Below are 26,646 nucleotides of genomic sequence, written 5' to 3'. Positions count from 1 at the left end.
GGCATCCTAGATTATAAGCCCCTCAAAGGTGGGCATTGTACCTCATTCAGCCTGTGCCCTTGCCAGTGTCTAAACAGTGCTGGGCAAGGCTCATGAGACCCAGTTTCAAGTCTGAGCTTAGACACGTACTGTGTGATACATGAGCAGGTCACTTTACCTCCTTGGATATGTCTCCTGTGGGAGAGGCCAGTGACTGTGTCCTCTCCATTATTGTGCAGTGTATCTGTGAAAAGCTCTCAGCACAAAGCTTTGCATAGTCAGCTCTAAATAAATATTAGCTAGGCTGTATTTCATTTCAAATGAATGAATGTATGAATGAATGAATGAATGAATGAATGGTTGAGATCACAAACCCCAGAGAAAGTGTGATCCTGAAGACTAGGCAGATTTCCTAGAGATAGCTGCCCCATAATAAAAAAATGAGAAAATACTGGGCCTAAGCAAGACAACTATGATTAAAAATCTCTTTCGTTGATGGCAAGCTGACCTTAAGCCAGCACTGTGTTTTATAAACCTTATCCTGTTTCATTCTCATGAACCTTTAAAATAGGTTTTACTACTTCCATCTTTCCTGTAAGGTAACAGAGGCTCAGAGAGGCAGAAGAACTAATCCAGGCTCACACATTCAGCAGGACATGGAACGAGGACTTAACACTGCTTTGATTCCTGCCAACTAACATACTAACCCCTGTCTGCACCCACCCTGCTCTATTCTAACCTCAGGGCTCTAGAGCCATTCTGTGAGGCCTATTTCAGACTGGGGCATTGGGCCAGTCACTGGGAAGCAGCTATGAGGCCTTGAGGCCCGTGCTGCCTTGTGGTGTTTGTGATTGGTACATGCTTCTGCCTGGTGTGCAAGACAGGAGGAGAAGGAGATAGAGATTTGGAATATTCAAGCTGCAACTGGTTTTTCAGATGGTTGCAAACACTGGCTGTTTGAGAAGGGACTGGGAACTGTCTCCACTTAGTAACTTAAATGCCATTGCATTCCTAGGTGAGGGAATATGTCTCCAAAAAGGTCCTACCTGAGGAAGCCCCGGCTCGGAAGCTGCTGGACAGAGGAGGAGAGGGGCTGCTGAGCTCCCAGCACCAGTGGCAGTTTAACTTGCTGACCCATGTGGAATCTCTTCAGGATGAAGTCACACATAGGATGGACTCCATCGAGAAGGAGCTGGATGGTAGGACTCCTTCTCAGGCTCTCCACAGACAGCTGTATTCTTGCCTCCTTTCTTTTCAGTCTCATCCACCCCCATCCTTCTCTCAAGATGGGCAAGCTTTACTTTTAGTATTTACCAGGCACTGCTAAGGTCTGTGTGATATCAGGAGGCCTCCTTCACTTACCCAGTGCCTTCTGCAAAGCAGAGTGCGAAAGAGTGCCTGGACTCTCTGCAGGCCGTGTGCGATCTGAGCAAACCTTTGCCAACCAAGTTCTGTGAGGAATTTCAACTTTGACTTAGTAGAGGTTTTGGATGTCTTTGAGGATTAATCTGAAGAAACCTTTTATTTCAGCCTTTCATAAAAATCTAAAATGAGGCCTTTCTTCTTTATCAGTAGAGATTTAAGAACTTGACTCAGTCATTTGGGTAGCCTCTGGGTATTTCTCCCAGGTGTTAGTGGTAACAGATGGGCCTTGTCATGATAAACTTGATCAAGTTCAGACTTTTGATCCCTAGAATGTCACCAGCTTGGTTTTTGAAGATAGAATTCCTTCTTGATAGTTCACTTATTTCTTAATTTTTTTGTTTCAATCTTAAAATGGAGCCAAATTTAAAAATAAATATTCCCGGGGCGCCTGGGTGGCTCAGTCGGTTAGGCGGCCGACTTCGGCTCGGGTCATGATCTCGCGGTCCGTGAGTTCAAGCCCCGCGTTGGGCTCTGTGCTGACAGTTCGGAGCCTGGAGCCTGTTTCGGATTCTGTGTCTCCCTCTCTCTGACCCTCCCCTGTTCATGCTCTGTCTCTCTCTGTCTCAAAAATAAATAAATGTTAAAAAAAATTTTAAAAATAAATAAATAAATAAATATTCCGTTTGAGGATTCTGAATATATTGTCTACTGTTACTGTATTGGGGACATAAAACTACTTTCATGAAATAACTCAGAAAAATACCATATGTTATGCAAGCTAGAGTCATGAGGGCCCATAGGTCAGGGCACGTGTATGGCTGAGGCCCTGCCAAAGAAGTGTGTGAGGGGAAACAGGAAGGCTTTCTGGAAGTCTTGGGTGTGAAGTGGAGCCTTGAAGAGAGTGAGGTTTTCTGCTGGAGAGGGGGTGACTCGGTGGGTGATGAAAGGACTGGCTTGACTGGGAAAGGGTTACCCTGTTGGAGGAAAGTGAGAACTCTATGCCTTTATGCTTCTTTCCTGCCTCTGAGGCACTCCTGAGGAACTAGGAATGGGAGACTAATTCAGGGTCCCTTCTGAGGGCATTTCTGAAGGGGGAGTGTTTCTGTCTCTTTTACTCCTAAAAGGTTTTCTTGGGTTCCTTAGAATTGTAACTGATGCCACTGTCTGAAAACCTTGCTATTTGCTAGTTAAAAGAGGATTAAATGCCAGACTAGAAATTATGGGTTTTGAGAGAATGGCAGTAGGAGTGGTTCTGGGTCCCTGGATTAGCACTGTGGAAACAGGGAGAATGTTCTGTTGCCAGAGGAGCCTGGCCTTAGAGCAGACATCAGAGTTTACCCACTTCTTTTTTTTTTCTTTTTAAAAAAAATTTTTTAAGATTTGTTTATTTTTGAGAGAGAGTGTGATCAGGGATGGGGAGAGAGAGAGGGAGACTCAGAATCCAAAGCAAGCTCCAGGCTCTGAGCTGTCAACACAGAGCCTGATGTGGGGCTCCAACCCATGAGCAGCAAGATGACCTGATCCAAAGTCGGACGTTCAACTGACGGAGCCACCCAGGTGTCCCAGAGTTTACCCACTTCTTACTCACTGACTTGCTGTTCCCACCCAGTCTCATGGCCACTGTGGTGAGAAGGATAAGCCTGGACTCCCTTCTCTGACCTGCTTGAGGGCCTCTTGTGTGTCCTGCTGCTCTGGGGTCACATACTCTGTTCTTGTTCTGAAACTCCAGGCTCTGAAGTGTGAAAATCAATTATAATTCTTAAAGACTTTATTCAGACAGACTTTTCTATTGTATTTTTATCAGAATCCTATTTTATTTCAGCTACAGTAGAGACAACTCTTCAGTTCATCCAAATACCATTAAGATAAACTGAGCTTTTATAAGAATTTGGATACAGTATTCCTTTTAAGAAGTAGCCTCGTAAGCTATTATATTGACTAATTTATACTTTTAAATAGTTATTGTGGCTCCTGGGTGGCTCAGTCGGTTAAGCGTCCGACTTCAGCTCAGGTCATGATCTCACAGTCCATGAGTTTGAGCCCCGCGTCCGGGCTCTGTGCTGACACCTCAGAGCCTGGAGGCTGCTTCAGATTCTGTGTTTTGCTGTCTCTCTGCCCCTCCCCTGCTCATGCTCTCTCTCTCTCTGTCTCAAAAAGAAATAAAAACATTAAAAAAAAAAAAAGTTATTGTTTCAGTATTAACCATAGCTTAATAATTTAGTAGTGTAAACAGTTGTAAACAAAAGATTTTTAATGATCATGAAAATATTGAATCTTTTAGGATGAGCAATACTTTTTTAAAAATTTTTTTTTAATGTGTGTTTATTTCTGAGAGAGAGACAGAACATGAGTGGGGGAGGGGCAGAGAGAGAGGGAGACCCAGAATCCAAAGCAGGCTCCAGGCTCCAAGCTGTCAGCACGGAGCCTGATGCAGGGCACGAACCCACAAACCACGAGATCATGACCTGAGCCAGAGTCGGACGCTCAACCGACCAAGCCACCCAGGCACCCCAGCATGAGCAATACTATTTTAAGAAAAAAATGTTACCTTAAGGAGCATTGGCCTCTATCTGGATGGTCTGAGAGAGTGTATTTGAAATGAAACTTTACCTGTGTGACCTCCTGCATTGCTTAGAATCATTACATTGCTGAGAAGCTATTGAGCTTCCTTAAAAGAGAAATGGGGTGATGGTCCAGAACACAGTACAGAAAGAAGACTGGCCTGCTGGATGTTGGGCTCCAGAGAAGATACTAGTGGCTACTAATACATACAGTTCTGGGTCTGGTCTTCAGTCCTGCAGATCTAGAGAGAAGGCTTCCACCTTAGGGTCTCTAAACCCTCCTCTTCACCAAGCTCAGAGAATACTGAGTAGCCTAGAGTCTTCTAGTCTGGTGTTCTTTCTCCCTGTGCATGCCTCCCAGGTCACCATAGTGTTGGGGTATGTCTTTGGTGAACCTGGTACCAAATCTGAAGTAGTTACAAGACCATAAGAGGGGTCTCTCAGCAGTTGTAGGATCATCTTGTCAAGGAAAGATGGACTGACTGACATTCTGTCGGAATTGACGCAGCGAATCCTGACTGCCTTTTTTCTATACTCATCTAGATGGGCTCTTCCGGCATTGACTTTTCTCCATTTATTCTGTTTATTCTCATGCCCTTTTGCTAAGCAGTCCCCTGTCTCCTAGTTGTTTTTTTTTTGTTTGTTTGTTGTTGTTGTTGTTTATGTTTGAGGGATGCAGAGAGAGAACACAAGCAAGGGAGGTGCAGGGGGAACAGAGGATCCGAAGCAGGCTCAGATGCTGACAGCAAATAAGCCCAGTGTGGGTTTTAAACCCACAAACCATAAGATCATGATCTGAGCTGAAGTTGGACACTCAACTGACTGAGCCATCCAGGTGCCCCCTTCTAGTTTTTTTCCTTAAAGACTTACTGATGTATTGAAATTGGTCACCATGGAGTTTTTCTTGCTCAGCAGGTCACTAGTACTCTCACATGACTTTGATCCTTTACTCTTGGCTTTCAAGTTCATGTCTGAGAAGGCAGTCTTATTTTTCTTATTTTCAAGTCCTTGTACTTGTTGGGATGAAGGGGAGGGACCGTTTCTCCTTCTTGGAATCCCCAAATACCAACAAGAAATCAGAGGGTGGTAGGTGAGCTCTGTGAAGCCCGAGCAGTCAGTGGGGCGCTTTGCTAGGCCGTTCCCACTGCCTTTGTTGAGTGCCTACTATGTTTCAGGCATAATTGAGTGTTAGGGATATCGTGGTGAGCAAGGCAGACTTGGCCTCTGCCCTCATGGAGCTTGATCTTGTGGTAGAGGTAGGTATTAATTAAATTATCCCATTACATATAATTATAAACCATGGTAAGTACTCCAGAGGAGGAGAACATGTGATCGCACAGCATTCTTAACCCAGCGACCAGATTCAGGGGGTAGAGTTGGGGAAGATTTCTTTGAGAAGTAACTTATAGGGAACAAAGAATTTTGAAAGGTGCGAAGAAAGAAGGAGGGCCAAATCTGAGGATGGAAAAGGATTATGTGTGAGGTGCATCTTGCTCTTTCTGTACCTTTGGCTCAAGGGTCCAGAAAATGCTCAGTACAAGTTGATTTATGAACTAGAAAGGCTCCAGGCAAGCTAGGGTGAGCACAGGGCCTCCCTGGAGGGGCTGGCTTCATGTCAAAGATGTATGGTTCCAATGTGGTCTCTCCCCCAAATGCCTGAGCTTCAGGGAATGGCTTGGGGAAGAATAAACGTCTTCTATAGAGAAATCCCTGCTCTCAGAGGCAAGGCAGCTTTTTAGGTATTGAACCAATACAGTCAAGATCATGAGTAATTGGACATATTACATTAAATACTTAGAAAATAAAATCAGAGTATTCTGTGCTACTGATGATAAGAATATGAAGCAAATCAGAGCTTATAGTGATAAAAATAGACCTTTTCAAATCCCTTTAGATCTTCATTTTTCTTTTTTCTTTAAATTTTCTTTTAAAGTTTGTGTATTTAGAGAGAGAGCACATGTGCTAGTACACACAAGCAGAGGAGGGACAGAGAGAGAGGGAGAGAGGATCCCAAGGAGGCTCCATGTTGTCTAGCACAGAACCTGACGTGGGGCTTGATCTCCCAAACCTCAAGATCGTGACCTGAGCCAAAACCGAGTAGGATGCTTAACTGAGCCACCCAGGCGTCCCCTAGATTCTTATTTTTCTTAACAGGAGGCTAAAACATTAGGATCTCTGATGTCCAATGAGGGAAAGCCTTATAAATAATGGGGAGTAACACTGAGAAAGGTGGGTTCTTTAAAGCCTTCTAGACTCCAGAGCTACACTAATACGGTAGTCACTAGTTATATGTGGCTATTGAATTAATTAAAATTGAATAAAATTTGAATTTAGTTACACAGTTGTACCAGCCAGGTTTTAAGTGCTCAGTTAGCTACATGTGGCTAGTGGTTACTGTATAGACAACACAGACATCAACCATTTCCACTGCAGAAAGTTCTATTAGACTGTGCTGCTCTGAAGCATTTGAACCTTGTCCTAGGGGTAATACTTTGTAGAGAGGGTGTAGAGTCAGTGTCACCTGAGTGGTCCTCCCTCCTTGCCCCCTATGAGTAGTAGATGGGAGAGGGTGCTGAGATTCTTGCTGATGTTCTTACAGATGAAGTGTTGGGAACTCACTGGGTCTTCTCTCTCTTCTGCCTACAGTGTTGGAGAGCTGGCTGGACTACACTGGGGAATTGGAGCCCCCAGAGCCGCTGGCCAGGCTTCCACAGCTCAAACATTGCATCAAGCAGCTGCTGATGGACCTGGGCAAGGTGCAGCAGATCGCACTCTGCTGCTCAACATGAAACTGGGCACCCAGAACTAGTGGAGGCACAGTCCTGGGGCACCTGCAGGAGGAGCTTTGCATATTTAAATAAATAAACCTAGCATGCCGAATGCACGTGACACCGACTGACTTCAGGGATCTGGGCAGGGGTGTGATGGACATTGGACAAAGGGGCCATTTTGGCTGCTGGAGGGCAGGGCACTCTGATCTTGAAGCCTACCAAGAAGGTGGCAAATAGACTCTTGGGATTCCCTTCTGTGCACATCGTTGAATGGAGAGTGAGTGAGTCTTTTTGCACAAACTTCACTTGAAATCGTGCCACTGATAAATGGAATGAGAGCCAAAAAAGTTTAGTCGGAAACAGTTGTAAATTCAACTTGCAGCTTATTTAATTGACTTTTTTGTCAGGGTGGGGCACATGCCAAACCTTCTGGTTTCTACCTGGCATGGATTTAGGCAGCAGGCATCATTTACATTGTTCCAGCTTCATGAGAATGTCGTGACTTCACATTCTGTGGAGGTTGGGAGGGAGCGGAGGCCTTGGCTGCCCTGCCTTCTCCTTAGGACTCTTCTTCACTTTTCTCACCACATGTCTTGCATGACTTCATGGTACCGGGGACAAGTTTTGTATGCTTTTACCCCAGAGTTGGCTGGGTTGTGTCTTTTGTAGCAGAGCCCATACAGCCTGTGGAGGAACTAGAATCTCGCTGTAATAATCTAGGAGGAATTCCAAACTGAAGCAGGCAGGGTCTGGAACCCGAAGGACAGTGTTTTCTACCCACTTCTTAATATTGACAGCTTCCCAGTTCTATTTAATGTCCAAAAAATGGTTCCCAAAATTTTGAACACTTTTCACTGTAAAGATTTGTTACAAAGGATGTGGTTTGGGGAATTACCTTATTTTATATTGTTGTAAACAAACTTCAGATTCTACATGTGCCGCTTTTCTCCTTCCCAGAAGGGTGTATGTTCAGTAGCTGACGTTTTCAGAATTGTTTTAATATACTTTAACACTTTAGATTTCCTGTTTATATTTTTTTGTGAGGTCAAGGTGATTATGCTGCTTAAGGTCCAGGTACAGTTTGTACCTTTTGAGACGATATTTGTTAGTCTTGCAGGTTACTGTTCCACCTGTAATTGCTATATTGTTTTGTTTTTCCTTGCTAGACAAAGTTAAAGAAAACGTTCCATGCTTTGAGGAAATGACCCCTTTCACCATTTAGTTTACTTATCACTAAAGGCAAAAATCAAAGCACAGTTGTCCATTAACACTCACAAGTTAATTATGGGTTTATGAATCTGTAATGTTATATGCTGCAAATATTTACTATGTAAACGTGAAGTAGCCATTATCTCTATAGCAATGACAGTATCTCCAGCGACCTTCAGAATGATTAGGCCTTTAAGGCACATAGGTCATTGTGGTCTTGAAGGCCTCTGTACCAAAATCTGTTTCAGGGAATGCTCTGTCCAGTGATTTCTTCACCATTTGATATAAAATGAATTTAGGACCAGTTGACCTGCTGTAGCTTATCCATCAGAGGGAATACGTGTGGCTGTGACATCTGTAGTAAAGCTGACGTGATTCCTCTACAAGAGGCTCTTTCCCATTGCTAACATTGGCGTTTCTGGTGGGGGAAGAAATGTTCAAGGAGTGTGCATGACATCTATATTTTGCATAATTTATCAGACAGCCACATTATAGAATTGTGTGTCTGAAAAGGGATGAAACAGGATGATTTTCTGTAGCCACAACTGTGAGGTATGATGACTGTTGTATTATTAGATTACTGATTTTTGTTTTCTGAAAATACATTTGAGCATCACATCTGGAGAAGCTACAACTTTAAGGGAGTCAATCTCATGTCTTTCTCAAAAATGGAAGCAGAAACTGAATTACCCTAATTTTGCCAAGTGGCTGTTACTGGGTCTATTATTTAAATTTTGTAAAGGAAATAATCCCATTTCACTCATCATGACTTTTGTCCTTAGGAAAGCAGGGATGACTCCCAAGTTCTGATAACCTCAGTGTGCTTCTCTAACTTAAAGCCATGTTGAGGGGCTCCATCCCCAATTCCTGGGTCAAGTTGAATTAACCCCAAGTTGGAGCACTGGAAACTGTTATTTGCAAAGATTACTGTTACCATTTAGAAATATGTACACTACCTAAGTTTTCTTTTGAGAAAAACTATCCACCTATAAAAAATTGCCTTGACAAAAACAGTTCTGGTTTGACTAATCATTTTGTTTCTTTAAATGGTGTTATGCAAGGTGGACCCTTGATGAGCCAACATTGCACTGTGGATACATATCTATGTTTACGCGCTATTAGAACAGAAGGCGCTGTATATAGAAATGTTGCTTTGAAGCAATATTTGCAAAACATGCAAACTTCTGTATCTGTATTTGGAAAAAAATAAAACAGGTTTTTGTTGCTATGTTTCAATCATGTTACTATAAAGTTCTGTACCCTACTTTTAATGTGCATTACATAATTTTCTATAAACCTTACTTTTTAAAGGAAGTCTGCTTTTACACTGTAAACGGATTTATCTTCTGCAGGGAGGCAAATGCAAGCTTAAGATCCTAAATTCCAAGAAAGTATGCAAAAGAATTTTGAATTCATCTAAGGGTCTTTAATAATTTCAAAAGTAAAATGCCCCTACACCAGCCTCTAACCCAGTCTGGCTCATGCTTTGTGGTGTGAGCTGCATACTTATTAAATTACAATTGTTGAGAGCAGTGAAGGGAAGATAGGTCTGGCCTTCCTCATATTAAGAGATGGCACCCATTGCAATTGGGATCTTTCTGAGGCCAATCCAAACTGCCTACAGACCCCAATTAGTTCCTTCCTGGGTGGGCACAAGACTTAAGGAAGAGGAGGCTTTAATATTTCACAACAGAGCTTGTGAATTACAATGTTGCCAAATTCTTCTCTAAGCAATTGTTCATTAAAAAAAATAATAAAGGGAGGCAGTTGGGAGAGACATTAAAATGAGTAGAACCGGCAATAAAATAATTCGTTAGTTCACACCAGTTGTTAAATCTTAGGGGCCTAAAATATGGCAAGAATCACTTTGGAGACTTAAACCAAAGCTCGCAAGGAGCTCTCCAAAAGGACCTGCATTAAACACTAAAATAGCCCTCTGGCTTGGGTCTTTTGGGAAGCCCGTGCCCCAAGGGCAGGTTGATGGCCAAATTGCTATTTGCCTGCCACAACCACTTTCCACTACCTTTTTAGGTAGGAAAACAAATTTCATATTCTAGTGAGACATCGGGGCGAATACGGAACCCAGAATGTTAAAACCCTCTTTCCGTAGACTCCCAACTAAACAAAGGAATCCCAAGTGGGGTCCTGTGAGGCGAGGAGAAAAATTTTCCAGATGCGGAGGCCCAGGCCTAGCCAACACGTTAATGATCCCACAAAACGAGCAAATGCCAAGTGGACAGAAAACAAAGGCTTTATTCTCATGGGCTCCCAACTTGGCCTCGCCACCAGCCAAAAAGGAGGTCGCAAGTAAACAGGCTCGGGAAAACAAACCTAGTAAAGGACGAACGAAAGAGACATATCCGACGACTGGAGCTGCCCAAAAGTCATTTCTCAGGAACGCGTAATGGAGAGCCAGGTTCAGCCCCCGGACTCGATAGTGGCCCCAGTCCAGAGAACTCCCGAGCCCGGCCGCCCGAAGCTCCGCCGCTCAGCCCGTGATGCGCACATCGGAGCGGCGGCGAAGCCGCCGAGCCCGCGCCGCCTCGGGCAGGATGGCGAGCAGCTGCTCCTGCACCAGCATCTCCACGATCTGCTCCTTCGTGCGAATGTCGGGTCGCAGCCATTGGCGCGAGAGCTCCCGCAGCTGCCGGAACGCCTCCCGCGGGCCTGCGGCATCCTGGTAGCGGAACTGCCGGAAACGCTGGCGGAACGTCTCGGGGCCGGGTCGGGAGCCGCCAGGCTGTGGAGGGGAGCGCGGAGCGGCTTCGGCAAGCGGCGGGGAGTCCAAGGCTACGGGCCTCAGAGGCAGCTCCAGGGCCGCGGAGGCAGCCGCGGGAGGCGTAGGAATCCCTTCAGACACCGCGGCGCTGGGACTGGAGGGTTCGGGGGCAGACGGTAGGGCCTTAGGTGTCGACGAGGAGGCCGCAAAGTTACGCTCCGGACCTGAGCTCAGGCCGGCTCCTTCTTCCTCCTTCTCTGGCGGCGACGTGAGGCCCGCAGCAGCCGCCAAGCTCGGCTCCGTCGCAGCCATGACTCCTAGCTCCGGACCTCACCCTTTGTTCCGCAGGCGTGGGCTCAGCACTGCGTCTGCGCGGGAGCTGGCTGAGGAGGGAGACGTTTCGCGCGTCAAGGCCCATCCCACAAGGCCTCCAGGCAGGCGGGCGGGGGAGGGCCGACAGCGCGCCCAACTCACCAACTCCCCAAAAAGACTCGAGGCTGCCGGAAGCGGAAATCTCCATTAGCTTCTATGATGAGTTCGGCGCCAGAGAGCCCGGAAGCCGAGTCCCAGCTCCCGGAAGCGGCGCCCCCTAGCGTTAGCGAGTCGAGTGAGGAGGTGGATGTGACGGGGGAGCGGCGGCGTCCCCGGCTAGGCGTGCGCTGGGCTTCTCTTCACGATGGCTCCTCCCAGCACCAGTTAAAGGAGTCGGAGTCTGAGGAGGAGAGGGAGGAAGACGAGCCGGAGGAGGAGGAGGAGTTCCGAGGGGTCTTTATCCACTTCGGCCCGCAGGTGATCCGCACCTACCGCTGCTTGCACGCCTCCTTACTTGACCCTGACTAGGATGATAGCGAGCCACGGTTTCGCTGGGGCCGGCGTCCGACCGGTGGCGGGACTGGGATGGCGGGACGGAGGTCGGGCAGTAGGGAAGGTCTCGACCCGGGGAAGTCCTCTCTCCCTGAAAAGAGGAGGGTAGGCACTTGCCTTATTGACAGGATGACAAAATACAAGGGTGTGTGAAGATCCCCAACACACATAGTAAGACTTGCCCCTGCCATGGCACGAAATGTATGCTCAAGAACTGTGCCATAATTATTTTTTGCGTGTCCTTTGAAACCAAGGGACAAGTGCCTCTGTCCTGCTTTTAACATTAAGATTAGTAAATAGACTGTAGATGCCTTGCCCCATATGGTGGCCACTAGCCGCATGGGCTTACTGAGTCCTTGAAATGTGGCTAGTCGGAGTTGAGATGTGTTGTAATGTAAAATACAAGATGTAGTACCAAAAAAAAAAAAAAAAAGTAAAATATTTCAGTATTTTTTACATTGGTAACATGTTAGGTTGATAATATTTTGCGTATGTTGGGTCAAATAAAGTGTATTATTAAAATTAACCTGTGTCATTTTACTTTTTAAATGTGACTACTAGAAAATTTTAAATTATGTGTATGGTTTGCACTGCGGCTGCCTTGGTGGTGTCCCCCATTTGAGACTTGTTGAGAGGATTAAATCATTAAAGCCCTTGGAAAGTAAGGGCTTTTTAAATTTTTTTTTTCAACGTTTATTTATTTTTGGGACAGAGAGAGACAGAGCATGAACGGGGGAGGGGCAGAGAGAGAGGGAGACACAGAATCAGAAACAGGCTCCGAGCCATCAGCCCAGAGCCTGACGTGGGGCTCGAACTCACGGAGTGCGAGATCGTGACCTGGCTGAAGTCGGACGCTTAACCGACTGCGCCACCCAGGCGCCCCAAGTAAGGGCTTTTTAAATGTTTGTTACCGACTTCATTAGGTAAATTGCTATTTCTGAGCTACAGTTCTTTTATCTGTAAAATGTGGAGGTAATAAAATTTACCTCAGAAATCATGAGAATTCAGCGAGACAGTGCATATAAAAGCATCTAGCTCTGACAACCCTTCAGTAAGTGATATATTCTATTTGACAGCTGACTCACAATTATGTTTTGTATTGCCATTTCACAGGTAGGGAAACTAAGGCCCAGAGACAGAAGCCTCCCGTGAAGGGTTTTGTATCTGCTTTGTGCAGAAGGAGTGGGCCTGTTTACTGTAACTTGTAATACACCAGCAGCCCTGATATAAAATTGGCCTCCCCCATGGGATGTGCTCTCCTGGATAGGTAGAAGTGGATCCTCACAGAACAGTTTTCACAGCCTAAAAACCTTGAAAGTCATGTAGTGGGTCTTGAATATTTTTTAGTTATTGACGTTTAAAATTGGGAGATTTCACATGCAAATCTGATTTCTGGCTTTTGTGAGAAAGTGGATGAGCTGAACACATTGGTCCCACCCACATTCCTGCCAATCGACAATTACCTAGAGCTGAGTAGCATTCTTTTAGACAAAGATGCTCAGTCCTGTCCTGGATGGCCTCAATCCCCACCACTCCTTTTTGTCTCTGAAACAGAATGCTGTTTACATTTACTATTGCTTTCATGTTGTTTTCCTTAAAGGTGATATTTTTCTTTATTTCCAGAGGTGGGAAAACAGAGACGTAGAGTTTGTTAGGCCTACTAGCTTCAAACCTTTACTTCTGCCTCGTCCCTTGGCATTTTGATTCACTGCCCGGAGTGAACCAACCAACAGTCCTATTCTCTGGGTGGTAACAGGCAGTCAGTGCCCAGGGCTAAGAGAGCACATCAAACCTTGCTGCAAGGATGAAGAGTCATGGAAGACTTTACTGGGGAGGAGAACTTTAAATTGAGATTCAAGAAAAAGGGTGGATTTAGGGGCATTCTAGGTAGAAGGCATTGCCAGTGCTGAGGCACAGAGTGAATGGGAGCAAAACTTTGTGGAAACTTTAGACTACAGGAGGGAGTGGCCAGGGTCTGGGAAAGGGATAAAAGCTGAGGTTGGAAGGTCATTTGGAGGTTAAATCATAGAGAGCCTAGAGTTCCATGTTGAAAAATTGAATCCTTGAACTCTCAGGAAAGGGAGTGAACTCTGGTCCGTGAAATCACAGAATGTTAGATCTCTAGTCCATTCCTTGCATCCCTATTAGAATAATGAGATATTAGAAATGGAGAGATCTTGGAGATCTGCTAGAATTATGGAATGTTAGAATGGAAAGGACCTTAGACATCAAATCCAAAAATTAGATTCAGTTATTCTGAACTGTATGGGTGAGTAAGCCCCCAGAATCTGAAAAAAAAAGTTACAGTATCTCTTCTGGAATTTTCGTACATCTGCATATAATTTCAGGTGGTTTCCAGATATCCTTGAACCCACCCACAGGGCCCAGGTTAAGTTTAAAATATATTTATATGTGTTCCATTCTCCTGAATTTTCCAGGTTAAGAAGTCAGTGCACCACAAGGAAATGGATTGGTCCAAACTAAAAAAACTAGTAAGTGGTTCCATGAGAACAGAATTCTTTTGACTTGTAGTACAATGTTCTTACCATATTAGGCCTTTTCATTAGCACTAGTTTGGAAGCTCACTTGGGAAGGGATCCTAAATGATGCATCTCCTATCACTTAGCTTTCAACACAAGGCCGAATTCCCAGTTGACTCTCAGGAAATGTTGAATCAAGGAAAGAGGCAAGCAGTTGGTTTCATCTCTGCAGGGGAGCTCTAATATGACTCCCATACTCTTTCAGACACTGGTGTCTTTTGATGGCGTACTGTTGACGGTTGTGGTAAAGAAGCCTGGATACATTTTTTTTTATATGGAAATAACCATAGATTCATAGAAAGTTGCAAAAATAGAACAGAGAGGTCTCATGCACACTTCATCCAATTTCCCCCAGTGGTAATGCCCTACATAACCATAATACAATGTCAAAACCAGGAAATTGACAATGATAGAAGCCACAGAGTTTATTCAGATTTCACCAGTTTTATAAGTACTCATTTGTATATGTATGCAGGCTTATGCAGTTTTATCATGCAGCTGTACCACAATCAATATCTAGAAACATTTGATGAGCACTAAGATCCTGTAACCAAACTAAAGTAAGTTTGATTTTTAATGAATCACAGATAGAGACCACACCACGTAGAGCTCACAAAGTAAACTTTATTTGCAGCAACTAAGGAGATCATGGGTAATAACTTCTGAAGCTGTGACTCCCTAAGCAAAGATGAATGGATTCCTTTTATTTGGGGTTAGGATGAATATTTAGATAAGGAGGGCCTTGTCATCACATGTTAGAGGTGGGCATAAGGTTGTGCATGCACCTTAAGGATCCATGCCTATACATGCAGTGTATATTATGTAAATGAGGCTTGTGCTCCTCCTTGAGTGGAGATTTTAGTATTATCATGTTTGTTTGTTTATTTTTTTTAATTTTACTTTTTATTTTTTAAAATTTACATTCAAATTAGCATATAGTGCAACAATGATTTCAGGAGTAGATTCCTTAGTGCCCCTTACCCATTTAGCCCATCCCCCTTCCCACAACCCCTCCAGTAACCCTCAGTTTGTTCTCCATATTTGTGAGTCTCTTCTGTTTTGTCCCCTCCCTGTTTTTATATTATTTTTGTTTCCCTTCCCTTATGTTCATCTGTTTTGTCTCTTAAAGTCTTCATATGAGTGAAGTCATATGATTTTTGTCTTTCTCTGATTGACTAATTTCACTTAGCACAATACCCTCCAGTTCCATCCATGTAGTTGCAAATGGCAAGATTTCATTCTTTTTGATTGCTGAGTAATACCCCATTGTATATATATACCACATCTTCTTTATGCATTTATCCATTATGGACATTTAGGCCCTTTCCATACTTTGGCTATTGTTGATAGTGCTGCTATAAACATGGGGTTGCATGTGTCCCTTCGAAACAGCACACCTGTATCCCGTGGATAAATGCCTAGTAGTGCAATTGCTGGGTCGTAGGGTAGTTCTATTTTTAGTCTTTTGAGGAACCTCCATACTGTTTTCCATACTGGCTGCACCAGCTTGCATTCCCACCAACAATGCAAAAGAGATCCTCTTTTTCCGCATCCTTGCCAACATCTGTTGTTGCCTGAGTTGTTAATGTTAGCCATTCTGACAGGTGTAAGGTGGTATCTCATTGTGGTTTTGATTTGTATTTCCCTGATGATGAGTGATGTTAAGCATTTTTTCATGTGTCAGTTGGCCATCTGCATGTCTTCTTTGGAGAAGTGTCTATTCATGTCTTTTGCCCATTTCTTCACTGGATTATTTGTTTTTTGGGTGTTGAGTTTGATAAGTTCTTTATAGATTTTGGATACTAACCCTTTATCTGATATGTCATTTGCAAATATCTTCTCCCATTATGTTGGCTTGCCTTTTAGTTTTGCTGATTGTTTCCTGTTTATTTATTTTTTGAGAGAGAGAGACACAGAGTGCGAGCCGGGGAGGGGCAGAGAGAGAGAGGGAGATAGAGAATCTGAAGCAGGCTTCAGGCTCTGAACTGTCAGCACAGAGCTTCATGCGGGGCTCGAACTTATGAACTGTGAGGTCGTGATTTGAGCCAACATCAGACGCTTAACCAGCTGAGCCATCCAGGTGCCCCAAGATTTTAGTATTATAGTGAGGTGAAGGTAACAGTTGGTCGCCCCATGGTCCATCTGCACAAATGTGAGTCAGGGATTGTGTTCAGACTGGTCTGGGTGATCTGGGCCTGCTGCAACTCTTTGTCCAGGAAGTTGTTATTGCTTGAGGGTTAGTTTTTGTTCCCACCACAGGGATGTTATGCCCCTTGGGGTCTTTTGCCTGAATTAAAGATAAGCTGGAAAGAAGAACTTAAGGAAAAATGTGGGACAAAGGTTGGTGAGTACAAGCAAGTAGGCAGTAAAAGTCAGGTCTTCGGGTCTGGCTCTGACAATCCCTTTATAATTGCTACCACTTTATGGTTACACCCATTCCTCTCCGCTAACAGCCCCCCTATCCTTAGCTGCAGGCAACCACTAATCTGTTCTCCATCTCTATGATTTTGTCACTTCAAAAAATGTTATGTAAATGGAATCATACAGTAAGTAGCCATTTGGGACTGGCTTTTTTCATTCAGAATAAATCCCTGGAGATTCATCTAATTCATCTAGGTTGTTTCGTATGTCAGTAGTTTGTTCATTTTTATTGCTGAGTAATAATCCATAGTGGGGATGTACACCATGGCTTGCTTATCCTGGCACTGGTTGAAAGACATTTGCATTATTTCCAATTTGGGGCTATTCCAAATAAAGCTGCTATGAATTATTTTATAATATGGCTTAGATAAATCAGACTCTTTCTGAGCTTGGGGGTAGTAACTACCTCACAGAATGGCTCTGAAGAATCAGTGAGGAAATATATGCAAAGGAACTGGTACCAGGTTTGGTATTATTTAGGTGTTCTTTAATTTCTTACATCAATGTTTCATTGTTTTCATCATACAGAATCTGCACATATTATGTTATATTTATACCTAAGTATTTTGTGTTTTTAGTGCTACTACAAATGGTATTGTTTAAAAATTTTTAGTTTCTAATTGTTTGATAGTATATAAAAATACAATTGATTTTTGTCTAGTTATTTATATCCTGTTACTTCATTAAACCTGGAAACTCACCCCCAATGGGATTTGTTTGTTTGTTTGGTTGGTTGGTTTTTTTGTTTGTTTGTTTTGTTTTTTAAAATTTATTTTTGAGAGAGAGAGAGAGAGTGCAAGCAAGGGAGGGGCAGAGAGAGGGGGACAGAAGATCCGAAGCAGGCTCTGTGCTGGCAGTAGCGAGCCCAATATGGGGCTCAAACCCTCGAACTGTGAGATCATGACCTGAGCCGAAGTTGGACTTTCAACCAACTAAGCTACCCAGGAGCCCCTGTTTCTTCTTTTTTACTACCAACCCCCCAGTACACTTGCCATTATTTACTTGTAAGAGTCCCAAGTTAGTTGCTGTTTGTGTTTTGTCCAAAGTTTTTAGTTGTAAGAGACGAGGGAGAGAGGCTGTAATGGGATTACTGCATCTTGCTTACCACTGGAATTCATTATTCATTCTGATGCTCAAATTATCCTGGATTTGACCAGTGGGAACCTGCTCATGTCCTTTTGTATCCTTTTGACATGTGCCATCATTTTTTGAAATTTTCCTTAGTTTTAAGCACATTGTACCTTCCCCATCCCAGCTCTGGAATCAGCCATTTCTCCAAGAAACCTTTATTCTTTTAGTGGAGAATGGTGTTTAGAAACCAGGATTTGGACACTGGGTTTGTTCGTTGCTGTTGGAATAATTGCTGCTCCCAGGCTCCCTCAGGAACAAAGCTAGGGTGTATGTATGTATGCATGCATGCGTGTATGTATGACTCCCTCATGAACAGAGCTAGGGTGTGTGTATGTATATATGTATGCATGCATGTATATACCCCGAAAGTTAGTAAAGGAAACCTCAACTAAAATTGGAGTTGGAAAGGCCAGGTAGGGGGAGCTCTCACCCAACCACTTGTGGCCAGTTACCCCAAACTGGAGGACAAGTATCTTCCATCTCCCAATGGGAAGGTGTTACTACTTCACTACCTGGGCAAAAGGAAAGGAGATAATTCTGGCCCAGCAACAAACCCAGCCAATGGGAAGTGCTGTGGCTCAGCCAGTGAGAAGCGATCATCCTGAACTCTTACTTTCCTCCCAGGAACTCTCGAGTTTCCTTTGCTGACTTCCTTGCCCCACCTCTTCTCTGTGAAACCCTTCCATTTTGCATAACTCTTCAAAGCATCTCTGTTTGCTAGAGGAGGTACCGCATTATTTATGAATTGTTTGATAAAGCCAATTAGATCTTCAAATTTACTCAGTTGAATTTTTGTGTTTTTACCAGTGTGTGTGTGTGTGTGTGTGTGTGTATGTATATATATATATATATATATATATTTGTATCTCTGTTTCTGCGTCTGTCTCTCTCTCTCTCGAAATCCATGAGTTCACACCAACAACTTTACCTCAAGTTTAACGCCAGGGGGTTTATTCCAGTTTTCTCCCTTTCCATACACTTAATTCCCTTCTTCAACAGAGAGAAACTTGGCTCTCAAGGTCTTCTTTGACCTATCCTCTTACAAGTAGCTAGTCTCCTGTAGTTGCTTCCATTCCCCCAACCCTGCTCAAGGCTTCAGTGCTACTTGCTATCCCACCACAGCCTCCCCTAACCCCCCAGGCAGATGCCCACCATGGCTGGCCCCACCTATGGCTTCTAGACAATCATTTAGGAATGGAGAGAGAAGGGGGACATTATTATTTTTAACTTAAAGAAAAATTGTGGTATAATCTACAAAACAAAATTTACCATTTTAACTATCTTTAAGTGTATAGTTCAGTGGCATTAACTACATTCACATTGTCATGTAGCCATCGCTACCATCTGTCTTCAGCAAATTTTCATCTTCCCCAGCTGAAATTCTATACCCATTAAATAATAACTCCCCATTCACCCCTCCTAGCCCCCGAGACCACCATTCTATTTTCTGTCTCTGTGAATTTGACTCTTGTAGGAACCTCATATAAATGAAATCCTACAATATTTGTCCTTTTGTGTCTGGCTTCTTAGCATAATGTTTTCAAGGTTCATCAAAGTTATAGCATGTATCAGAATTTCCTTCCTTTTTAAGGAATATTCCATTATATATATGTTGTGCATTTTGCTATTCATTTGTCAACAGACATTGGGTTTTTCTACCTTTTCACTATTGTAAATAATGCTGCTATGAACATTGGTATGCAGATATCTTTTTGAGTCTCTGCTGTTAAGTCCTCTGAGTATATACCCAGAAGTAGAATTGTTGAATCATGGTAATGCTATGGTTAATTTTGAGCAGCTGCCGTACTGTTTTCCACAGTGGCTCTACCGTTGTATGTTCCCACCATCAGTGCACTTGGGTTCTAGTTTTTCCCCATCCTTGCCAACAGTTGTTATTTTGCATTATTTTCTTAATGTGAGGTGTTAAATAGAAATTTTTAAGGTAAGTTACAAGTAGACAGGACATTCATATTTTCAAAAGATTTAGTAATCTAATCATTTCATTTACACTCACCACACACTACATACATCATTTCAGAAGGCCAGCTGTGATCATGGTGAAGAGAAAGCAGGTTCAGCTAATGAGGTGGTTTGGATAAAAGGCCCCAGGATGTTCCTGTGTGTGTGTGTGTTTTATTTTTTATTATGAAGTCTAGGAAGCTTGCCCTAATCTCTCTACTGACTTTATTAATTTCTTTTTGATAACCTTTTTTATCAAATGTGTTTGATCTTCGGATAAAGATCTTTTGATGTTTTGATGAACTGGAGGTAACTGGTCTAGGGTGCTTAATCTGGCTGGATTATGTTTGCACTTAACTCAGTTATTAGTAATTATTGTTCGTGATAAACCAATGTAAATTGAGAAGCCTGGATACTTTATAATCCTTTCCCTAGCTTCTCCTTTCATTTATTTTTATTCAATTGCAACCCTCCCAGTTTCTAGTTTTCAGTGAACCTGTTTATAGTGTGGTGCTTTACTAGGAGCTGTGTTGTACTGCATTGATTTTGTTTTATTACTTAAAAATTGATATATTCACGGGTGCCTGGCTGGCTCAGTCAGTAGAGCATGCGACTCTTGATCTTGGGGCCATGAGTTCCAGCCCCACATTGGGGCTAGAGTTTACTTAACAAAAAAATTTGAGTGGGGGAAGCCTGGGTGTCTCAGTTAAGCATCAGATTCTTGGTTTCAGCTCAGGTCATGATCTTACAGTTGGTGGGTTCAAGCCTCACACTGGGCTCTGCACGGACAGCATGGAGCCTGCTTGGGATTCTCTCTCCTTCTCTCTCTGTCTCTGTCTCTCTCTCTCTCTCTCAAAATAAATAAATTTAAAAAATTTTAAATTGATGCATTCATTTTAATAGGTGAGATATATATACACCCAGTGTAAAATTCAAGTCAAAAAAGAATAATTGTTATACTTCTTTTTCTCATTCTTTCCTATCCACTTTTTTTTTTTTAATTTTTTTTTTCAACGTTTATTTATTTTTGGGACAGAGAGAGACAGAGCATGAACGGGGGAGGAGCAGAGAGAGAGGGAGACACAGAATCGGAAACAGGCTCCAGGCTCTGAGCCATCAGCCCAGAGCCTGACGCGGGGCTTGAACTCCCGGACCGCGAGATCGTGACCTGGCTGAAGTCGGACGCTTAACCGACTGCGCCACCCAGGCGCCCCTCTATCCACTTTTAATTATCGTTGTTAGTTCCCTTTATATCTTTAAATATTCTTATACATCTGTTTCGTGGTCTATTTGGTTTAAAAGGCGTCTTAAGATTTACAGCTATAGGGGCGCCTGGCTGGCTCAGTCGGTGCACTCTTGATCTCGAGGTTGTAGGTTTGAGCCTCATGTTGGCGTGTAGAGATTACTTAAAATCTTAAAAAACAGAGATTTACAGCTATAAAGGTAGAAGAAACCCATGTACTTAATCCTCCCACTCTCTCTGTGTATCTCCATACCTGTTAGCTCTGCTATTTCTTGGTTCCATTTTAATTGTTCATTGACAACTCCTTCACTTGCTTTCTGCAATCCTGACCTCTGCAAGGCTAGCGTCCTTTTTTGATGTTTCTGAAATTATCCTCAGTTCGGAGGTGGGTTTTTTTAAAAAACAAAACAAAACAAAACAAAACAAAACAACACTTCTTTCCTGACCTTTGCCAATGCCATCTCCTCCAGTAGCTTCATCTCTTTGAACTCTCTGCACCTTTGCTTTAAACTCTTGTTTTTAAAATGTATTAAGCCCTTTGAGTTCTTTGTTGTTCATGATTATCATCTGTTTCATGTTAATTTTTTTTCTGATGGATGCCTTTTATCTGCCATTTGTTTTTCTTGCTCCCTGTCTCCTTCTCCCACTTTTCTGTAATATATAGGTCTGGTGCTATTTATTTATTTTAATTATAAATCCCCTTTAAATGAAGTGAGTTCTTTCTGAACCAGCCATTTGCTGGAGGTAAGTGTGGAGAAGGGACTGAAGTAGAATTCCAGACTGGCAGGAAGTGTCTTAGGGTCATTAGCAAAGCTCCTTCTGACAGAGGTTTTGTGTGAGTGAATGGGTTTAGTTCTTTCCTCTTCCGGCAGATAGAGCTTGGCCGCTGCAGGGCTGCAAAATGGCCTGTGTGCATTTCCCTGTCAGCCCACATGCCCTGCTCTCCTTGCCACATGCCAGTGGCACCAGGGAAGCTCGCAGAGCCCAGCCCTCACCATACCAGCGTTCTACAGAAGATGCTGTTGGGTCTGTCTTCAAGTGTTCTGGCCTTTTGGGGAGAATTTGGAACTCTGCCAGCTCTCCCAGGGGCCTGCAGCCCCAGGCATTTTCTGTTGGCTCTAACCCCCTGACTTGCCATTTTTGCACAGGCCAACAAGATAGCTTTCTACTCTAAGCAGCTTCGCTGAAGGCTTTCTCTGGCCACAGGTTGCTCGGTCCAGAAAAGCTAGCGAGTGAATGCCACCAGGGGTAGCCCTTAACCAATGGGACAGCTCTGAAGCATGCTCTGTGCAGTGTTACTAAGGTCCTGGCACATTGGACCCTATTTGTCTACAAGAGTGACCTGTTCATTAGTGTGGCCCTCTCAAAAATTAAAAAAAAATTTTTTTAAGTTTGTTTAAGTAATCTCTACACCCAGTGTGGGGCTCAAACTCACCACCCTGAGATCAAGAGTCCCATACTTTTCCCACTGAGCCAGCCAGGCACCCCAAAATTCTTTCTTTTTTAAAAAAATATTTTTTTCTTTTATTTTTAAGAAATCTCTACAGCCAACATGGGGCTTGAACTCCGAGATTAAGAGTTGCAGACTCCACCCACTGAGCCAGTCAGACACCTCTTCAAAAAGTTTTTAAATATATGAAGAAGATAAGATGATTTTTCTCCTTAGCCACGTTAACAGATTATGGATTCTCTATTGACCATCTTTGCATTTCTGAATGATGTTATTTTTAGTAATCTCTACACCCAATCTGGGGCTTGAACTCATGACCTTGAGATCAAGAGTTGCATGTTCTACTGACAGAGCCAGCCAGGCACCCAAACTAATTCAAAATTTTTCAAAACTATCAAAACAAGCCAGCAGGCTAGTTATGGCCTGTGGACCACAATTTTGCAACCACTGGTTATATAGTCAAAGGACTTTACGCCTGAAAGAGGCCGTATAGATCCTATATTGGGGATTGCAAATAGGTAACGTGCTTGGCAGTTAACATGATTTTGTGAGGTGAGGACTTTGGTGAATTAGAGAGCCCATTCCCCAACTAAAGATAACCAGGTTAAGTTTTAACGATATTTTAACCAGAACACCATGTGAGTCAAATAAAGCAGTCTGCAAGCCCACTTTGGCCCATGGGTGGCTGGTTTGTGACCTCTGCCTGCTCAGCCTTACTTCCTGCCAGGACTCTGGGGCATCTCACATTCCAGCTACATCTCATGCTCCCTGATCAGGCCCTGCCCTTTCTTCAATTTATCTTTATAGCTTTATTGTAGTCCAGCTTTCTCTTGTGGCTTTCTCTTATGGTTTCCATTTCCACCATATTGTGAACTCCTTGTGAACAGAGACCATGTCTTATTCACCTTTTCACGCTTTGTATGTAGTTGGAGCTCTATAAATGTTTGTTGCATAACTCTTACAATTAGCAAAACAAGGATCTTAAAAAGAAATTATTTGTAGAACTGACTCTAACTCAGTTTTTGAAAAAATTTTTTAAACGTTTGTTTATTTTTGAGAGAGAGACAGAGTACAAATGGGAGAAGGGAAGAGAGAGACACAGAATCCAAAGCAGGCTCCAGGCTCTGAGCTGTCAGCACAGAACCCGACGTGAGGCTCGAACTCATGAGCTGTGAGATCATGACCTGAGCCAAAGTTGGACACTTAACCAATTGAGCCACCCAGGGGGCCCTCTGACTCAGTTTTAAAAGGAGGATGGGGTGCCTGGGTGGCTCAGTCTGTCAAGCGCCGGACTCTTGGTTTCGGCTCAGGTCATGATCTCATGGTTTGTGAGTTCAAGTGCCACATCAGGCTCTGTGCTGACAGTGCAGAACCTGCTTGGGATTCTCTCTCCCTTCTCTCTCTGCCCCTACCCCACTTGCATGCGTGTTCTCTCTCTCAAAATAAATAAACTTACAAAAAAATTTTTTAAATAAAAGGAGGAAAGTGAGGCCCAATGTGGTTAAGTGATTTACCCAAGATCACAGTAGAATAGGACCAATGCCCTTTCTGACATTCTATTCTGCAACAGTTCAATTATAAGATTAGAAACTTGGACAAAAATGACACTTTTTTTTTAATTTCTAGAGCTGACTTTAATGTCTGAGTCTCCAGCCTGCCTCCTCATAGACAACTTAATTTAGATATCTTCAGGTAAATTGAGATCCAGTCCAGTAATTTTGAGGAAATGTAATTTCATGCTGATTGATTCATCTTAGGCCAGTTCAAGGTTCTCCAAACTTCCTGCCTCTTTCTCCCCAATACTGATCCAATTCCCAGGGAAATTATACAACCACTGGCTGGCAAGAGGTGAAGTAGGGAATGTCTACTTTCAGGGTCTCATCAGGTTCTTGGTCCTACTTACCAGTATCCTCCAAAGCCCCCTTTGTGAGTCTGTCCTTGCCACATCACTTGCCTGTCGGGCAGCTCCCAGGACCCATCAGGTACCTCCCTGTCCGGAGCCACCTCCCACCATTTCTCTTTCCTTCCCCATCCCCAGTGGTTTGTTTGAGAAATCCCCTAAACTTTTGTATTTCCTTCCTTAAGACCAGGTCTGTGGAAGGGGAGGCAAAAGCCCCACACTGCTCTTCTCTCTTTTTGTCTGAAACTTTCACGTACTCTGTTTTCCCTGAGTACTTTGCATCTTTTCTCCAGGTAAGGGGGAAAAAAACCAATTCAATCTCTTCTCATCTTTGTAAGTGGTTAGTGGCTCACCCTAGGAGTGGTGACCTTTGAATTGAGTAATTCAGAGCTTGGGTCTTATTCACCATCAGACTGTCTTCACCATGTTGTGTCCTTCCATTTGGCAGTCAGTGGGGAGAGGGTTGGCAGATAGGTGTAGCTGGTTAGGAATGGCAAATCATGCAGCACTTGAAGTCATCAGGGTTTTTTGTTCGTTTTGTTTCAAGTTTATGTATTTATTGAGAGAGAGAGAGAGAGAGAGGACAGGGAAGGGGCAGAGAGAGAGGGATAGAGAGAATCCCAAGCAGGCTCCATGCTGTCAGCGTGAAGCTCGACACTGGACTTAAACCCATGAACTGCAAGATCATGACCTGAGCTGAAATCAAGAGTCAGACGCTTAACTGCCACGTAGCACCCAGAGTCGTTTTTTATTGAAGATTCTTGTATGAGAGCAAATTGGGATGATCAACTGCCATCTTTTATCTAGTAGATGGCAGTACTTTAGATCCTATATTCTTCTCTACCTTTGGAAGGACCTCAGAGTCATTGAGTTCTAGCCACCAAATTCCTTTCAACATTTTAACCTCATTTAGCCAAGGACTTCTGATTTTATTTTTTTCTTTTTAATGTTTATTTATTTTTGAGAGAGAAAGAGACAGAGTGTGAGTGGGGGAGGAGCAGAGAGAAAGAAGGAGACACAGAATCTGAAGCAGGCTCCAGGCTCTGAGCTGTCAGCACAGAGCCCGATGTGGGGCTCGAACTCATGAAACATGAGATCATGACCTGAACTGGTCAGACGTTTAACCGACTGAGCCACCTAGGCGTCTCTGGAGGACTTCTGATTTTCTGAGTGTTCCTGATTTGCTGATTTAACAAGATTTGTAGGACAGTGCCATACACCAACACTTCAGGGTCTCCCAAGTTCTAAGCCTCGGAGTGCCCCCTAGGCTGAGGTGTTGGGTGCTCCTGCTCCCAGCCCAGAAACCTCCTACTTCCTTTAAGATGGCCCCATGATTGACAGTCAGTTAGCTACTTGGAGCCTCAGTCTTATGTAGGGACTGGGTAGGAGGCCCCTCACCTTGTGGTTGTTGTGAGGTTAAATAAGATAATGCCTGTTGGTGCTCAATAAATATTAGACTCCCAGATTCCAATTCCTTCCCACTGCCTTCTCTTCCAGAACCCTCCATTGTGACGTAAGGAGATTCTGAGAATGAGATTTTCTCAGAACTCAAGGCTTTCAGAAGCTGTTGGTAGGGTATGAGGAGTGGAGAGGAGCTTCTCCCTTGCCACTGCAGGAAGCTATTTGTTTCTAATATAAGTGGATTCTTTGGGAAGGATTTGTGGTCCTACCCTTGAAAGGCAAAGGGGCTCGTTATGCCATTTGCCAGCTCAGGAACCATGAGGAGATATAGAGTGTCTTATTCATGGCAGATCCTGAAGAAGGAACTGGTGAGGAGTGTCAGGGGTCCTGGGAGGGGAGAGTGGAAGGTTGCACAGACAGGTATTTGAGGAAGGGAGAGGCAGGTGTAGGAGGGGGCCCACCCTGCACTTTTTGGGGTCCCAGCATGGCACAAAGGGTAGACTTCCATGTTAGGCTTCAGAAAGACTGAATCCTGACCCCTTCCCTTTAGACTACTATCCTCTTGACAATGGGCTTACCACAGGCTACTCCAAGCCCCTAAGAACAGCTCTGTATCCACCTTTCCTGCTATTGTGAAATCCAGAGAGAATAAGGCCTGGCAGCAGGACAGAGTGATAGGTTAAATTTATGGACCCTGGAGCCAGACTGCTTGGTTCAAATCCCTATCACCTGTTAGTCCTATGACTAATATTAGTATTAGGCAAGTTACTTGATTTGCTGTGCCTGTTTTTGCCTCTGTAAAGGTGATGATAGTATCTACTGAATTGATTTATTGTTGAGGGCTAAATGAGTCAATACATATAGAGGGCTTAGAATAGTGCCTGACAATGGAAAATTGGTATGTGATGAGTATTAATTTTATTTATAAAAACTTTCTCCATATTTCCTGCAGATATATATTTTTCAAAGAAAACATTACAGTTACAGGTGAACCTTCTTACCATCCCATTCTGTTCCTCCTCACTGGTGACCACTTTCCTGAGGATGTGTACCCTTCCTATCTAGATTTAAAAATTTTATTACATTTGTATGTATTTGTAAGCAACATAGCATGTAGCACATTTTTTAAAATG

General features: G+C 43.5%; 3 protein-coding genes across 5 annotated transcripts in view; 2 read left to right on the top strand and 1 right to left on the bottom strand.

Annotated features, from left to right (window-relative positions):
• The window catches only part of PHF20 (PHD finger protein 20), a 174,236-nt gene extending 165,338 nt beyond the window's left edge, over nt 1-8,898 (top strand). For both annotated transcript variants that reach the window (XM_030309687.1, XM_030309686.1), the window contains exons 17-18: nt 995-1,178; nt 6,552-8,898. In XM_030309687.1, the coding sequence (XP_030165547.1) occupies nt 995-1,178; nt 6,552-6,694 (327 nt within the window). In that variant the 3' untranslated portion in view covers nt 6,695-8,898. The remainder of the gene's footprint in view (nt 1-994; nt 1,179-6,551) is intronic.
• A 1,220-nt stretch (nt 8,899-10,118) lies between these two features.
• Nucleotides 10,119-11,043, bottom strand: SCAND1 (SCAN domain containing 1). Its single transcript, XM_030309692.1, has one exon. The coding sequence runs from the start codon at nt 10,914-10,916 to the stop codon at nt 10,374-10,376; it is 543 nt and encodes a 180-aa protein (XP_030165552.1). The 5' UTR covers nt 10,917-11,043; the 3' UTR covers nt 10,119-10,373.
• A 69-nt stretch (nt 11,044-11,112) lies between these two features.
• CNBD2 (cyclic nucleotide binding domain containing 2) overlaps nt 11,113-26,646 on the top strand; it is a 65,932-nt gene continuing 50,398 nt past the window's right edge. The window contains exons 1-2 of one of the 2 annotated variants that reach the window (XM_030309694.1): nt 11,113-11,393; nt 13,907-13,960. In XM_030309694.1, coding sequence (XP_030165554.1) covers nt 11,133-11,393; nt 13,907-13,960 — 315 coding nt within the window. In that variant the 5' untranslated portion in view covers nt 11,113-11,132. Of the gene's footprint in view, nt 11,394-13,906; nt 13,961-25,830; nt 25,882-26,646 lie in introns of those variants that run through there. The other variant, XM_030309695.1, reaches the window with a different exon arrangement.

The sequence above is a fragment of the Lynx canadensis genome, chromosome A3, assembly GCF_007474595.2.
Source record: "Lynx canadensis isolate LIC74 chromosome A3, mLynCan4.pri.v2, whole genome shotgun sequence".
In the NCBI taxonomy this organism is placed as follows: Eukaryota; Metazoa; Chordata; class Mammalia; order Carnivora; family Felidae; genus Lynx; species Lynx canadensis.
The sequence above is the reverse complement of the archived record's forward strand: the minus strand, read 5'-3'. Positions and strand labels throughout refer to the sequence as shown.

Coding starts and splice junctions, on each gene's coding strand:
- SCAND1 (XM_030309692.1), bottom strand. CDS start 10,916: ATGGCTGCGACGGAGCCGAGCTTGGCGGCTGCTGCGGGCCTCACGTCG.